The sequence below is a fragment of the Varanus komodoensis genome, unplaced genomic scaffold (assembly GCF_004798865.1).
Source record: "Varanus komodoensis strain SLA01 unplaced genomic scaffold, ASM479886v1 scaffold8, whole genome shotgun sequence".
In the NCBI taxonomy this organism is placed as follows: domain Eukaryota; kingdom Metazoa; phylum Chordata; class Lepidosauria; order Squamata; family Varanidae; genus Varanus; species Varanus komodoensis.
The window spans coordinates 942,250-957,904 of NW_025336481.1; the positions used below are offsets into that span (position 1 = coordinate 942,250).

The following is a 15,655-nucleotide window of genomic DNA, read 5'->3' on the forward strand; positions in this document are numbered from 1 at the left end:
CGAGTAAAGGTGCAGGCTGCTGTTAGAGATCTGGAGAAATCCTGTTCCCACTTTTCTTTTCAAGTTGTCCTGGGCAAAGCAGTGCCCCCCAGCGCTGGTTCCTCGTCTATAAAACGGGGCTGCCGGCGTGCCGTGGGTGCCGTGAGGAGGAAGCCAAGAGGCTGCAAATGCTTTTGAAACCTGGAAGTGCGGTATAAATAGTTAATGGAGCTCATGATGTTGGAGACTTTTGCATCGGGGGTTTCTTAGCTTTTCCTAAAGAGCGTCTCTTGAGAAGACACGGAGGGGATCGACGGGGAGCCGCTGCCTCCATCCCCCTTCCCCAAGGTGGCCCTCCAGGAGCACCCTGCTACTTTCTCTGCACCCCTTTCCTTCCCTGCTTGGCCCTGGCGGCCTGGCTTGGATCTTTCAGGTTTGGAAAGCTCCCGCTGCAGAAGAGGAACGTTGTAAGGTTTTAGGGCCCCCGCAGAACGCCCCCCTGCACGCTTAGCCCGGCCTTTGTCAGGGTCCGCAGGGCCTGTGGTTAAGCGTTGCAGCGCTTGCGCTTCTCTCTCCCGCCCGTTGCGTGAGGGTCTGGCTGCGGAGGCTGCGGCCGGTGAGGGGCTCGGTGGCTTGTCTCCTCCACAAGGAGGCTAGGCCAGAGTCCCTTGTCCCAGCAGGTTCCCCTATAAAAACGCTCTGCAGACCAAACCTTTTTTATTTTTAACCCTTGATAGGTAAGTTCTGCTGCTTTGCCAGAAGCAGCAGGTCAAGACAAACGGCCTTTTGTTCCGAAGCGCCACGGCGTCCGCGCAGGGAGAGGGCAGCGGCGGAGGCACGGTGGCCACCTGTGCAGGAGGGGTGGGTCGGAGCATGTTTGGTGATCGGCCCCCACAAACGCCCGGGAAAGCTCTCGTGGCCGCGAGGGTTGCAGGCAGGCGAGAGCTGGGCCTCGGCTCTCTTCCCAGGCCCGCTGGCGGAGAGTTTTTCCTGCCCTGAGCGAGGCTAGGGAGCACCGGGGGATGCAGCAGCCGTCTCCAGCCCGGCACCCTCCAGGTGCCCAGGTATACTGAAGGCCCTGCTGGCTGTGGATGGTGGGACTTGTGATCCAAGGCAGCTGGAGGGCACTTGATCGGCAAGGTTGGGCTTGAGGCAGCTGTGGGAGGGCAGCTCTCTCGGAGCTCAGCAGAGACCCTGGAAACCAAGCCGGGGCAGGCGCAGAAGTGAGAGGTCGGGGGAGAGACGCAGGATTCTGCGACCTGATTCTGCGTGGTGGGAGCCCCAGGCCAAGGATCCTGCTGCACTGTGGCTTCCCTCCTCAGAACAACCCCCCCCCCCCATTCCTGTTTATGTGTTGTCTTGTATATACGAGGCAGTAGAAACTTCTTTTCAGCTGTATGTTCAGCAAAACTATATAAACTTAAAGCCAGTTGAAACTGGCCTTTTAATTGTTTTGGAATGCCAGGACGGGAAGGACCCAGTGTGCCTATACTGGCAGGGGGTTCCACAGAGAAGGGGCCACCAATGGAAAGGCCCTGTCTGAAGGCAGTCTGAGGAGTGGGCCTCCGGTGCTGGCCTCCAGGAACGGGCAGGTGAAGTGGTTGACAGAGCAACCATTCCCAAAACCGTTTAGGGCCTGAAAGACCAAGATGAGCATTCTGGAGTGTGCCCTGGGGCACCCTTGTGCCCTGTGCTCCAGGCGGGAGGTGTTCTTCCAGGCTGCCTGGGGCTGCGTGCCAGCCCCTCGGGCGCTTACGACCTCTGCCTGCGGCCCACGTGCCCTTCTCTGACCCAGGCACCGGCGCTGGCAGAGGAACGGAGCCCAGGAGCAAGGCACCCGCGCAGCGTAGCGTGGCTGCGGAAGTGTCGGCCGGGCAGGTCCAGCTCCTCTTGGGCTCTTCCGTGGCCAAGGTTCCACCCGCCCCTCACCTGTGCAGACGCTCGAGCAGAGGCACACGCTCTGTGTGTGAACAGGGAAACACGAGAACAGAGGAGTGGCCCGCTCCCCTCGGGCCTGGGATGGGGCTTGGGTGTGCGGCCCAGGAGGCAACGCGGAGGTCGTTCAGCTGTCCTCGCCTCCCAGAGACATCTTTCTTCTCCCGTTTTCTTGCAGAAAATGAGCCCCCCTCCTCCCTGGTCTCGGGCATCATCGACTACAATATGCCCCTCACCTCCACCTACCTGAAGCAAATGAAGCTGCGGGTGATGAATTCCCAGGAGCAGGTGAGCTGCCTTTTCTCCTTGCATTCCAGCAAGAGCGTGGAAAGTCTGCCCTTCCGTGGTACCTTTGGGGGCAGCAGCCCCTGTGTGCCAAAAGAGGGAGGGAGGGGATAATCGAGTGTGGATGTGTTTGTGAGATCCAGGCAAGGTTGCCCTGTCCAGCCCCGGGTCCGGCTGGGGACAGAGGACGTTCTTGTGAGTTGACTGGGCCAGCTTTGTGTCTTGTGCAAAAGATCGTGGGCTGCAGCCAGAGAGAAGCAAACGTCGTTCATTCCCTTGGGAACAGGGAGATAAGCAGGTTCTGTCTCTGATCACGGTTAGAACAAGGCTGGAAAATAATTTCAGGGGAGGCATCGGTGCAGAGTCGATCGAAGTGGAATCCGGCAGACTGCATCCCATCTCTGTGCAGCAGAAAGTCTGGATGACGCAGACCTTCTTTGCAGCTTAATAGTTAAACCCAATTAACTTCAGTTAAATCTAGACTAAAGTTAAATATGCAGGATTGGAGCTAGAATATACTTGAAGAGCAAATGACCGAAGTGTGGATTTAGCATCAGGACATGCCTTAGCTAAGGTTCTGAGGGCATGGAAGGGCAGAAAATGTTTTAAACCAGGCTTTAGCAGGCCAGGCCTAACCACACATATCAGCGTCTTTAACTGGAAGCAGAGGACCGGGGAGGGGAAGGGCTTTGGACCGTCTCCTTTCCGGCTGCTTGTCCTCTTGAAATCTTCCTTCTCCCAGCTGTTTCCCTCTTCCCAGAGCGAGGGCCACTGGGCTCGCCTGTCCCAGGACGGTCCGCAGGGAATTCCAGAGCCCTTTAAGACCAACTTCTTTGTGATGGCTCTGTGTGAAGGGGCTGCTTCCTTTAACTGGAATGTCGTGTGGCTGGGAAATGTGCCGTGGATCAGGAGAGAACTTGCGTGCCAGTGCTCGTTTGTCTTTTAACGTGATGGCGCCCGGCACAATGGATTTCTGAGAGAAATCGGGAGATCGGGCACGGTTCTGTGTTTCGCATGGGCTGACAAGAAGCCACGGCGTGTTTTGAGGAAATCTGGCTTGTCACTTCTGGGTTTCCATGCAGCTTTGTATTCATATGTAGGAGGAAAAGAACTTTCACCTTTTAATTTTTTTAGCACAGAATAAGCCAAGCCAGGCTTAAAGAGGATCATTTGTTTAGGAGGAAGAGAGCAGAAAGTGTCAGAGGGAGTAATCTGTTAAAATGGAATAATCCCCTCTCAATCGCTTTGGCCTGAGATTCAACCAAATGTTTGTAACGTTACTGTTGTTTTCCATCTCTGGCTGGTGACCTGCCTCTTTGGTGTTGTGAGTGCTGAAGCAGGCGCGGAAGCTGGGCGTGAGCAATGTGTTTACGTGCTGCTGGTAAAATAAATACTACAAATAGAACGCAGTTCTTTCTGTATACCTGGGCACTGCAGTCAACATCCGAGGCCGTCTTCCAAGTGCCAGCATGGAGGGAAGCTGGGAGAGCAGCAGCAGGGGAGACGGTCTCTTCAGCGGTGGCCCCTCCATCTCTGGAATGAGCTCCCCACAAAGGCCTGCCGGGTGCCAGCCTTGCCCAACATTTGAGGCCAGGTTAAGGCTGCCCTCTGAACTCAGGCATTTAAAGAGATACGAGGACAGTTAACGGCTTGAGAGAACAACCCTTTCCAGGAGTTTTAGAAGTCTGCCGGCTGTTTTAAAATGTTTAGCTATTTTAGAAATTATTTTTAAATGTCTGGATTTTGGAAAATGTTTATGGTGGTCGATTGTACTGGGTGTTGTAAAATTCCAGAGAGCTTTGGCTTTTGGATGGTATAGAAATAGATGATTAGATTGATAGACAGATCGACGGATCGATGGATAAACTAATGCTGTCCAGTGGGTTTCTCTGTTTCTGCACCAAGCCCTCCCTTCCCATCCCCTCACGACCTTCCCTTTACTGCGTTGAGCCAGAATGTTTTGGGATGGTCTCTTTGAACCCAGCAGCCCCACCCCACCTTAGCTAGATTAAAGCCAGAGTGGCAGCAAAGGTAGGACGGTTTGGTTTTCTGCTCCAGTGTCTGAGTGGCAGCCCAGTGGGGTCATAAAAAACGTACGATATTGGGTCTTTCCACCTACTTGCATCATTTAATTTCCAATTCCACAAGATAATTACATGCAAAAAGCCCCAATTAACTTGCAGAATTCTCATCCACAAGATGTGGCTTAAGGTTGCTTTCAAAGTGGATTAGAGAGATCCGTCCCGGAGAGCTGTTCAGAGTGTGTCAGTCACGATAGCCAGGATGTCGGTGTCACAGGGGTCATCCCGGGCTCCGTGCAGGGTGTCCAAAGTGGAGTGACCCCAGCAGATGGCTGCCCAGTGCCTGCTTGAACACCCCTGGCCTGGGCAAGCCCCCTTCCAGATCCTTGGTTACGGTGCTGCAGGGCTCTTTCCGTTAAGGGGTTCTCCTAGTTAACGTTCACCCCTAAAACCTCCCTGCTAAATGGGCCTCCAAGTCCAAAGATGGGCAGCGAGTTGCCTTCATGCTGGCATTCCAGGTGTGCTTGAGTGACCGCCCTGGAAAACAAGGCATGCCCAGATGCAAGCAAGCTTTCCTTAGACTGGGCTTTGCATTGGCCGGGAGCCTGGCTGCAGCATCATATTTGGGGCAGGAAAAGTATCGCTTTCCCAAGGCAGGTGACTTTGTGACTCGGGGCTCTGCTTCTCCCCCTTTCGATTTTTTTAAGGTCATATTTTTGCTAAAAATGCTGTTAAACAAAAGAAAAGGGAAAAGTACAACTACACTGATTTTAATATATTAGTTTCAATGCATGCATATGAAATACCCTTCCAGTATTGTAATATTAGTGTTTTGGCTGTCAAAGGGATGCGCAGAATCCATTTGGCTGCCTCCGGGTTAACTGCCAGAGAGCCAGCCCATAATTTAAGAGGAGGTGTACGTCAGTAAATATTAAAGAGCGTTCCAGAATCCATAATGTAGGGCCTGACTCAAAAGCAGCAATGGTTGGAATTACAAAGCATATAGTTATGCAATTTCTGTAGGGTTTGGTGTGTGACTGAAAGACATTAGCAGCAGACAACTTAGACACACTTGCCTCGGAGAGGTGTAGCAGCGTCCAGCAGACGCGGTCCAAGAGATTTGGCTGAATAAGATGCAACCCAAGATCGGTCGAGGCGCTCGAGTGGCACCCCACTGAGCAGGCAAAATAGGGCAGCCGCGGTTCCCACCCCATTCCTCCTCCAGGCCTCATTTATCATGGTTATTTGCCAATAGGTGTGTATAAACATAGACGGCGAGTCACAATAACTGAGCATTTCCAGCAAGGGCTTCCAGCGGGGAAGCTGCGAGGGCAAGAAGGCCAGCCAGGGTTCGAACCGGAGTTGTCGTGGCCGGAACAGCCCTTCGGCCATGCATTTAGCGTGCAAAGCCGTGAATGGTGAAAGCTCATCAGCAGCACCCACCAACTGATCCAAGCCAAAAAATCAACTTATCTGTCCAAATCCGTAAAAACCTTTTCTTACTAGTTCTTAATTTCCCCACAGAGCCAATTTAGCACGAGAAAATGGATCAAAATGCAATTGATGCGACCGAGAGTCACACCTGTGGGAGGTTCCTATACATTTTTATGCATCGAGGCCCTGATGATGTAATGGGGGGGGGCAGAAAGCCAAACCCCACCTTCTCTGATGGGGAGTTGCTTCTTCTTCCAAGGCATTTGTGGTGGGGAAGGGGCTCCCCTGCAAAAAATTTAGGGAGCAGGGCACCAAGCGTTAGCACCGTTTGCCAGGTAGAGAGAGGGGGCTCCCACCGTTCTTCCCCCTCATTCGAAGACCGGCTCACTTCTTGGAGACACAGGGAGGAAACACCCTCCGCTCTACTCAGCAGCTGCTCTTTGGAGCTGATGCCAAGGAGTCCTGCAGGGTGGTGGGTGGAGGTTCCCCCTTCCTGGGGGCGAGTGGCTTCAGTGGCCCCGGAGCTCCCAATTCTGTGCTGCACAAGAAGCAGGCTCTGCATCTCACCTGTGTGGGCGCTATGCAGGTGTGAGTCTCGGCGGGCCGCCACGGAGTATCGGCCGCGTCCCGGCCTGGCATCGGGAAGGCGAGGTCAAAGCAAGCAGCAGAACTCTTCCGAAGCCGCCTCCGCGGCAGCCAGGAGGGACTCGGGCCGTCCGCCCAGGGCCCTGGCTGCCCCGGGAGCTCAGCTGGCTTCCTGCCGGCCGCTCACAGTGGGTTTGCACACTCTTTGTATGCTCTTGCCACCGCAGGGCCCGGCTTTTCCTCCTCCGCACGCCCTGCCAGTGATGGCGGATGTGGGGGCAGGCACATGGTCTCTGTCCCTGCCCAAAATTCTCCACGGACTTGAGCAGAAATCCAGGGTGTGTAGGGAAGGAGGGATGTCGGCCCGGGAGCGTGGGAAGGAGGAACGCCGTAGAAGCCGACGGACGTGAGTGGGAGCGTAGCCTCGTTCGTGTGGGCGGGCATTGACGCCTGGCGTTCCTGTTCCGCTGGCGGAAATGCGCATTTACGGTGCACGAAGGGGAGGCAAAGGCTGCTTGTTCCCGGTGCTTGTTGGTGCTGCACCGAACACAGGTGTAAACAGTTGATGTTTATTTATTAGGGTTCCGTGACAGCTAATTGACACCGCTGTTAAGCAATGCAAATGAACCTTCCCTTGCAGGAGGGGGATCTCCAAACAGCACTGTCCTCTTCAGGGATACTCGTATTGAAATAAATTTAAGAAGTTAAAATTTAGAAGTGCTTAGAAATAGGGTAAGATGATGAGGATGATGATGAGGAGGAGGAGGAGGAGGAGAACCCATATGCGTCCATATTTGCCCTCCCGCCCCCTGAGATCGGCAGGAGAGGCCCTTCTCCGGGAACCCTCCGTGAAAGAAATTAGGAGGGTGGGTACCCGGAGGAGGGCCTTCTCTGTGGTGGCGCCCCATCTGTGGAATGCACTCCCCAGAGAGGTCCACCTGATGCCATCGTTATTTGTTTTTCGGCACCAGGCCAAGACCTTTTTTTCAAACAATATTTTAATAATGTTTAATATTATCTTCAGGTTTTAACTTCCAGCCAGAATGAATTGGGGTTATTAAATTTGTGTAATTTGTATTTTTGTATTTGTATTGGGCACTATGTTGTCTATTTATGTTTATTTATGTAAGCCGCCCTGAGGCATTAAGCGATGGGACGGTATATAAAAAACCCAAAATAAATAAATAAATAAATAAATAAATAAATAAATAAATAAAACCCTTGGGCTATGGGGTGAGATATAAATATAATATAATATAATATAAATAAATGATATGATGGTGATTTCTGCTTCATTAATTGGAGGCACCTTTCTCATAATCAAAACTAGTACCATGCATTAGTTGGGGCAGCTGGTTGTTAATATGAAACCCAGCAGAGATATGTCCATATATGTTTTTATGTCCATTTTTCCCGATGAAAAGGGACATCAGGTGACTTGCATATAGTCATCTTGTGAGTCAGTGGTTCTCTGGGGAAATGAAGCCCTCTTGGCTTTCTTCATAGAAACCGTCATGATTTCCCCTAATCACGTCCACAAAATGACAGCTCCAAACAACTGTTTGGATTGAGGGGGTGTCCTTGGCTTTTCTCTCGATTAATTCTTGGAGAACCTTTGTCCTGCAGAAATGGGAAAAATTAGGCTCCTTCTGATTTAAAGAGTTATTCTGCAAGTTGGACGAAGAGGCGAGAAAAGGAGGTTAAGTCAGGATAATTCGCATGGACAGGAGGTTAAGGATCGGCAATGCACGAAGGGCTGGCGAACGAGGGTGGGGTGCTCGGATGCATCGTGGCGCCCCGTCTTTCTTCTCCCTTGCTTTACAGAGCCACAGAACAGTAGGGTCAGAAGGGGCCCAGAAGGCCATCGGGTCCAAGCACCTGTTCCTTGCAGGACTCCAGTCACACCTTCCCACCCAGGTGCCTCCTGCGTGGGAGAGCCCCCCACCTGTCCTGGCAGCCGGTCCCACTGCCGTGTTGCTCTGGCCGTGAGGAAGCTCTTCCTGATATCTGGGTTGTCACAATATGACTTGATTTATTCCTTGTCCTGCACTCTTCTGGCATCAGCAAGAAGAGAGCTTGACCTTCCTCTTTGTGACAGCCTTGGAGGGACTTCCAGAGGGATCTCATGACCCCCCCAGTCTCCTCTTCTCAAGGCTGAACATGCCCAGTTCCCTCAGTCTCTCCTCTCAGGGCAGTGTTTCCAAACCCTGGATCATCTTTGTTGCCTTCCTCTGAGCCCTTTCTAGTTTTTCTGCATCTATTTTAAACCTCGGTGTCCAGAACTGAACACAGTATTCCAGGGGAGGCCTGCCTGGCGCAGAATCCAGGGGAACGAGTACCTCTTGTTCAGAACGATGGCTGGAGGATGTGAAAAGTGTCTTGTTCTGGTTGCCAAGAGTGAGAGTCCTCTCCCCACCCCCCCGCATCCTCTAGCATCTTCTGCAGTGAAGACTGACTGATGTCCAGAATTTACTCACCACCCTTAACACCGGGCTTCCAAAACAGTGTATAGTGGTAATATACATTTATTTTAAATATTGCACTTTATTTAACAGTATTTTAGATATTGTTAAAAGCAGCAATAATATTATATTTTATTTAAAATATTTACAAGAGTATACTTTATTTAACAAAATTTAAATAATGTGAAAAGCAGCAATAATAAAAGGAACATAAGACCACTGGCAAAAATAACCCAGAGCAGCAGGGAATTGCAACACTAACAACCTGGCAGATGTTAATCTTTAAAATCTCCCAGTGCTTCCAGGGCAAGCCTTCCACACCTGTCGCTGAATGCTTCTGCTACCTACTTGAAGGGTTTCCTGCTTTTGAGGTTTCCAAAGAGGGTTCTTTGATTGCTTTATCTATTTTTAGAGGGTCAGTTGGCCCTCTAACCCTTTTTGTATTTGATTGATTGATCTGCGCTTCTTTGGGGCGTCTGCCCCAGTTCCCCTCTTAAAGGAAAGCCTTCTTGTATGTTAGTTGCCTCGTAGCCATGCCAGCATCTCTGTGGGTTCTGCTCAGCTGTACCTCTCGTCTAGGTCCCTGTTACGGCGGTGTAAGCTGCCAACCTGCCTAATAGGATGTAACTCTTCTGACTTTCTTTCCATTTCCCTTTGGCTCGCCCCTTCCACTGTGGAAAATTCCCTCTTCTGCATGGCTCTGCCACAGTGCCGAACTCTGATGCTTTGGCAGCCAGGGGCTGGGAATGCTAGTCCGCCTTAAGCGCCTTCCCTCTTTGCCACCTGGCCTGTCGCTGCAGCATCGGTTGGCAGCTCTGCGTGGACCTCGGGCCCACCTGGAATCCACCCCGAGCAAAACCTTCAGTGCCGTGGCTCCTTTTCCGTGGGACTCTGGAGGGAGGGGGCACCAGCGTTGTGCTGTTTGCAGGGGCTGCTTAGGACATCTGTATTTTGGCAACCCTTCTTCAACTGACCCACCATGGCTTTTCTTGGCTTTCTGTTTCTTTTTTTAATGGTTATTTTTCTATTTCTCCTTTAATAAGGATTTATTCCTTTTATCTTGCACTGTTCACTGCTCAGGATTCTGTTCAGTGGCATATAAATGTAGGAAAAATAAATAATCCATGGACGCAAGAGTAAGAAAGCTTTCCGGCTCCTCTTAAAACTCTTCACAGAAACTGATCATTGAAATTAAATATCTGTTTCCAGGGACGGTTTTTCCAAAGAAAAAGGCGGCTTTGCATATCGCTTCACGGTCTGGTGTTTCCCAGTTGCCCTGGAGACAAAAGGGCTAGCTGTCCGTTGCGGAAGCGCCCCACAACATGCGAGGGCCCGTTGCAGAGGCGTGGAGGGAAGGGACCCCAGAAGCCCACATCCTGACCGCCATCTCCCAGCACTGCTTCTAGGGCAGTTCCTCTCAGGATCGGGAACCACGTCCCTGGTGTGCCCCCAATTCCCAGACCGCCGTGCAGTCGTCCTCCTCCCTGAGTGCCGGAATGCAGATTCTTACTAGATGTGGCTCCATCTCCAGGCGGTGGATGAAAATACGGCCCAAAGGGGTCCTTCCACCTTCTCCAACAGCTCTCTCCTGCTGCCCCCACCCGGTCCTCACTCCTCCTCCAGGCCTTCACCCTCTGTGCTCTCACCCCACACCTGGAAAGGGCTTTCTCTAGAATCAGCAGCGATAGATTCCTAGCTCCCCATGGAAGACGCTGCCCTGTTGCTAGCAGAGGCTTCTAAAAGTGTTGTTGGGGAGGCATTTTGAGGGTCTCCATGTGCATATGGCCAGGCCCACTTCCCCCCCACCCCCACCTCTGCAGTTTAGCTTCACCTGCCATATTCCTGGCTGCAGGAATCCGAGGCTTGCTAGCTTCCTCTTCCTACGTCTGGGCACTCTGAAAGGTCGTTGTGAACAACCCGTTTGCGGGGTCGGATGCAAAATTCCTTCTTCCTCTCACTTCAGCTTCTGCCTACCCACCATGGCAAGCCACACTTCCTGTTTTTAAAGATACGAGTCCCCTAAAATTTGTGTTTGAGTCTTTGGAAACAAACAAGAGGAAACTGCAAAGGCAGACGCTTTTTGGGCATTCCAGAGCTCTGCTAGCAAGCGGGGTGATGCGGCCTCTTCACATGTGAGAAGGAAGGGTGGAAAGCCCCCTCCTCTTCCTTCTTAAGGCTAGGAATCTCCCAGCGATGTGGACCGAGATGGAGGGCAGAGGACAGAAAGTGCAGCACAGCACCCGTGGACGGGGCGATTCCCTTTACCCAGGATGTTTCCAAAGCATGAAATAAAAAGGTAGACAAATTAGCAAGGCTGGAATCTTGTTTGGAGGTAGAATACTTTGGCACACAAGGCAGGGGGGAGAAAAATGGTAGTGGGGAGGACTGTTGCCCTGAAGCCCTGGCAGAGGCACTGGGAGACTGCGCTCGGAATCAGGGTGTCGGTTCGGTGTGTGTTTTGCTCTAGCAAGGCTGTCCTTAATTTTCTGCACAGAGCTGAAAAAAGGGACTGAAAAAAGGACTGCCAGATAAAGCAGAGTGGTTCGCTGCCCTTTCTCACTGTGCTGGGGGCCATAGCCAGCCGAGCAGGCCGTCGAACCTGTCAGCAGAAAAGGCCAGTAGCCACGGCCAGTGATCCCAGCTCAGCGGCTGCTGCTGGCACTGAGCCACAGGCGGAGGCGTGGGGGATGCCCGGATCACATAGACGATCCTGGGCGCCATCATAAAGGGCATTTTCTGCCGGCAGAAAATGGAGGGAGTGGAGGGAGCGGAGCCCACCGGAGCAAGAGCAGAGGGGTCCCTGCTGAGGCCTGAACAGAGATGTGTCGGGAGACGACTGCTTGGCCGGAAGGCAAGAGCCAAGCATGGTGTGGTGGACTAAACATCCCGACGTGGCATGCAGGCCGATGGGGTGCGAGTTGGTGCGGACTGGCCGAGGGAGCGGCCTTGGTTGTTGTGGCGGGCACGCGAGGAAAACGTCAGCCCAGCACACCGCCAGCACAGTATGGTTGGGAAGGACACTGAAAATAAGACTGCCCAGACAGAACTCCCCGTTTGCGGGCCTTTCAGGCCACGTCTGAGCAGAGGCATCACTGAGTTGGGAAAAGGGCGGGGAGTGGCGACTGAACGGAGCCGGGGTCGGCGCAACTAGCCTCTTCGATGTTCAGCATGCAAAGGGCGAGCAACGGAGACGCTCAGGGCGAATAGACGGCACACAGAAAGTGTCCCGCTTTCCTCTTCTCATAGTGCCAGTGCCCAGAGGGGATGGCTGGGGGTTCGGGACAGGTGAAAGGGAGTCACTTGGCTATGGAGTTCGTGTGCCCCAGACGTGGGAAGGGCCCCCCCGGGGTGGCTGCAAAGGGGCCTGGAGCAGGAGGCCCAGGGGGCCTTCCCTCGCCGAGGCTCCGCGCAGATGTGCAGCACTCGCCGGGAACGTGGGCGGAAGGGGGCTGTGGCTCTCGTGGGACACCTGGCCGGCCTCTCCACGGACAGTGCCGCACTGGGTGGGCCGCCACTGTGACCCCACACGGCTGTTCTCACGTTCTTAAGTGAACCCTCTGGATCCCCCCAGGCTTAGGGGGCTCTGGCAGGGCAGGGCAGCCTGCTGCCCAACTCCCGGTAGACACATCTGTCCCTCTGCTTTACTGCTCTGCTCAGGTTGCCCCCTCCTCACGCTCCTTGCCTCGGGGGCATCCTGACCATCTCCCCCCAATCTGCTTTCACCCAAGCCCGCCTCCGCGAGTTCTACCGTGTGGCCCCCCGTCCTTGTCCTTCGAGGCCTGGGTCTTCCTGTCCTGTGGCTCTCCTGCCCCACTTCACCCTCCTGGCTGGGGAGGCTGCCTCCGGCAGTGACTCGGGTGGTCCGGGAGGGGTGCAGCATGCAGGATGCAGCCGCTTCGTGCCAGTGTCTCCGCATGTGTATGGTAACATGCTTAGCCAGAGGTCCTTCGACTGGAGGCCAGGCGGCCTGGAGCAGAAGCCCCAGTTCTCTTGGGAGGACCTGAGGCGCGGCTGGAGGCGGTGGGCGCGTGTGGCCGGGGTTGTGTGAGGGCACGTGCACATGTGCCGCTGCGGTGCGCATCCCATGCAGGTTGCCAAGAAGACCAAGCCGCAGGGTTAACTCCAGCTCGAAGCCTACAGGGCAGCGGTGTGTGTGTGTGTGTGGGGGGGCTCCTTCAGGGCACACTGTGCAGCACCTTGTGTGGGTGCGTTGGCTTCTCTGGCCGCGTGCAGCTGGGCTCCCTTGCTCGAGCTGCCTCCAGGCGTTTGCTCTGCAGAGCGGTTGTCTCCTTGGCCTGGCTGGGGGGAAACGGAGTGAGAGCGGGGATCACGCTGCTTCCGGCAGCGGTGTGGAGCGGCCTTTGTAGGGTGCGTGGGGCACACTTGTGTCAGGGCCTCCAGCTGCCGTTGAGCCTTCCATGGTGGAAAGTTCTCCCACTAGTGTGTTGAAGGAGGGAGAGGAAGAGGGCGAGGGAATGCCAGGGAATTCCGACCCTTGGAAAACGGGTATCTCTGGACTAGGGAGCCCTTCTGCCTGGCATCCAATCTTCTGCGTGCCGGTATCAAGGTGCGTCCTGCATGTTATAAGTCTCCCCCCCCATCTGCTGCTCACGAGAACGCAGCACAAGGTGTCCCCGATTCTAAGGCAGCCGTCCCCAACTGGGGGATCCTGGGAGTCGTCGTTGGAGGGTGGCTTCAACAAGGAGCCGTGGCTAGAGGAAGTGGCTTGTAGCTGAGAGGATGCATAATTTAAGGCGAAGCTCAGAACCCAGAGGCTTTCTGTGTGTTGTGACCGCGTTGCAAGGAGGGGTGGGCCTCTGACCACCTACGTCAGTGAGCGCTTTTCTTCCCCTGAATTATGAATATGTCGACTAGGAGTCAAATATCCCGGAAGCTCAGGGAACAGTGTCTGTTGGCTGTGTGCGTGCACTGCAGGGGAGAGGTCTCGATTGTCAAGCTTCGGATGTGCTTAATATTTCTGTTCTGGCTTGCCATGCCTGCACCTATTTAAAACTGGGACCCTTCTGGGTGGAAGTTGCATTTCTAGGCAGAACTGAAAGCGGTGCAGCAAAGCTGCTGTCATTTCTGCCATGGCTCCCTTCCAGCGAGGAAAAACCAATTCTGCTGTGTGAGGGCTGTAATAATAGCAACAGCGACAACAACAGTAGCAGCAGCAGCAGCGCTGGCTTTTAGGTGGTGTGGAAATCAGTCAGTCGATCAGTCAGTCAGTCAATCAATCAATCACTTTTTTTGATAATTTATACTGGAATGCAGAGCTTGGTCTTGTTCCTAGAGAAGGCTGCTCCTGCATGCCTGGCTTGGGGTGACCACAGCAAAGTGTTACGGCCCCAGCGAGCAGCCTTGAGTTAGCAGAGCAGTTTCAGAAGAGAGGACGCCATGGGGAAAGGGGCTGGGTGATCAGAAGCCGTGGCACGATGGGATTGTTTGTATGAATCCGCACAACCTGCCACTTGGACCTGGGCGGACGTGCCCCTTTGCCGCGACGGCTTCGCACGCCGGGCTGGTCAGGGACTGCCGGTCCCTTGCGCTGCAGCCACAGCCCTTTGGGAAGGTGTGCGCTTCCCCTGCTCGATCACCGCCCGAGTTGAGGGCCGCTTCACAGCGCAGCAGAGCCTCATCCAGTGCCAGTTCCCATGCTCTTCCTTGCAGCTGTTCTTCTTAAAAAAGTTAACCTTGCGCTGTTTCGTGTCCCAGCGTGTACTTTGCACATGCATTGACCCTCCCGCACCCTTCCGTTACCCAGCTTGGAGAGACGTTCCGAGCTCTTTGGAGCTTTTGTGGATTGTTACCGTAGTGAATAGCTTGGTGTCTGTCTGCTCCTGTCTCCAGACTCTTGATGGAAATTGGGCCAAGAAGACAATATTACACTTGTTGCACAATGTAAGGCAGGATATTTTTATATCAGCTCTGTATTTTTAAAAAGCACCCCATAATTTAGTAGTTGGATTGTTGAACAGGTTGTTGGTCTTTTTAATTGCAAATGTTTGTGGAAGACATGTTGGAAGTAGGAAGCACAAGAAGGGCGTGGGCTTGAGGAGTCCCCCTCTTGCTGGAGAATGGAGAGGAAATGGGGCTGTGGATGGTGCCCCAGGTGCTGTTTTGGGGTCCTGCTCCACTATTGCGTGCTTTGGCAAGCACTTGGTTAGTCTAATGGCTGATCAACCTGCCCCCATAGCTGTCGCTGGGCCTGTAAGTGAAACGGAATCATTCCCGTGTGCTCCCCATGGCCCTGCTCCGTTCCAGTGTCGGTGGTGGAGAAGAAAGTTCAGCCCTTGGACTGGAGGGAGGCACGGCGGAAGTCTGCTTCCAGGGAATGCATTGTGCAATGAACAGCATCGAGCAAAACTCCTTTGCCCACCTGCCCGGCTCTAAGCAAGCCACAGCCTCTCAGCCTAGGACAACACCCTCAGCCCAGAGGTGACCCCGCGGAGAGCACTGCTGGCCCCCGGGGCCCCAGTACACCCAGAAGCCGCGTCCACAAGGCCCGTGGAATCCCGCCCCGAGTTTGCACGGGAAGACGTCCCCGTGATGGGGCCGCGGAGAGGTGGGGGGGGGGGCTAAGGCCATGTGGGCGCCCGGCACGCCCGCGAGCCCCAGCTGGACTTGCTTCCGCGGAAGCACGGAGCTGGCCGCGGACGCGCCTCCCGAGCGAGCCCCCGACCTCCCCGCGGGCGCGCGCCCCCGCTGCTCCGGCAGGAGCGCCGCTCCCGCACCCGGCGGGTCCCCGCTCGCGGCGTGCCTCCTACCTGCCCGCCCGCCCGCCCGCCTGCCATCATCCCTCCCAGGCCGCGCTGGAGAAAATGGACGGGCGCCGCGCCCGCGCGCGCCCCCCGCCCGCCGGCGGCGCAAAACGGCGTCTCCCTGCGGCGCTCGCGCCTCGCGCGCTCCGAGTGGCGGCGCGCGGCGGCTCCGCTCGCCGCGGGGCGGGCGCTC

At 54.5% G+C, this 15,655-nt stretch overlaps 1 protein-coding gene across 1 annotated transcript in view; it reads left to right on the forward strand.

The window, feature by feature from the left end:
* Positions 1-15,655, forward strand: part of NOL4L (nucleolar protein 4 like) — a 109,822-nt gene that overhangs the window by 53,245 nt on the left and 40,922 nt on the right. The window contains exon 7 of the mRNA XM_044455115.1: positions 2,093-2,202. Coding sequence (XP_044311050.1) covers positions 2,093-2,202 — 110 coding nt within the window. The remainder of the gene's footprint in view (positions 1-2,092; positions 2,203-15,655) is intronic.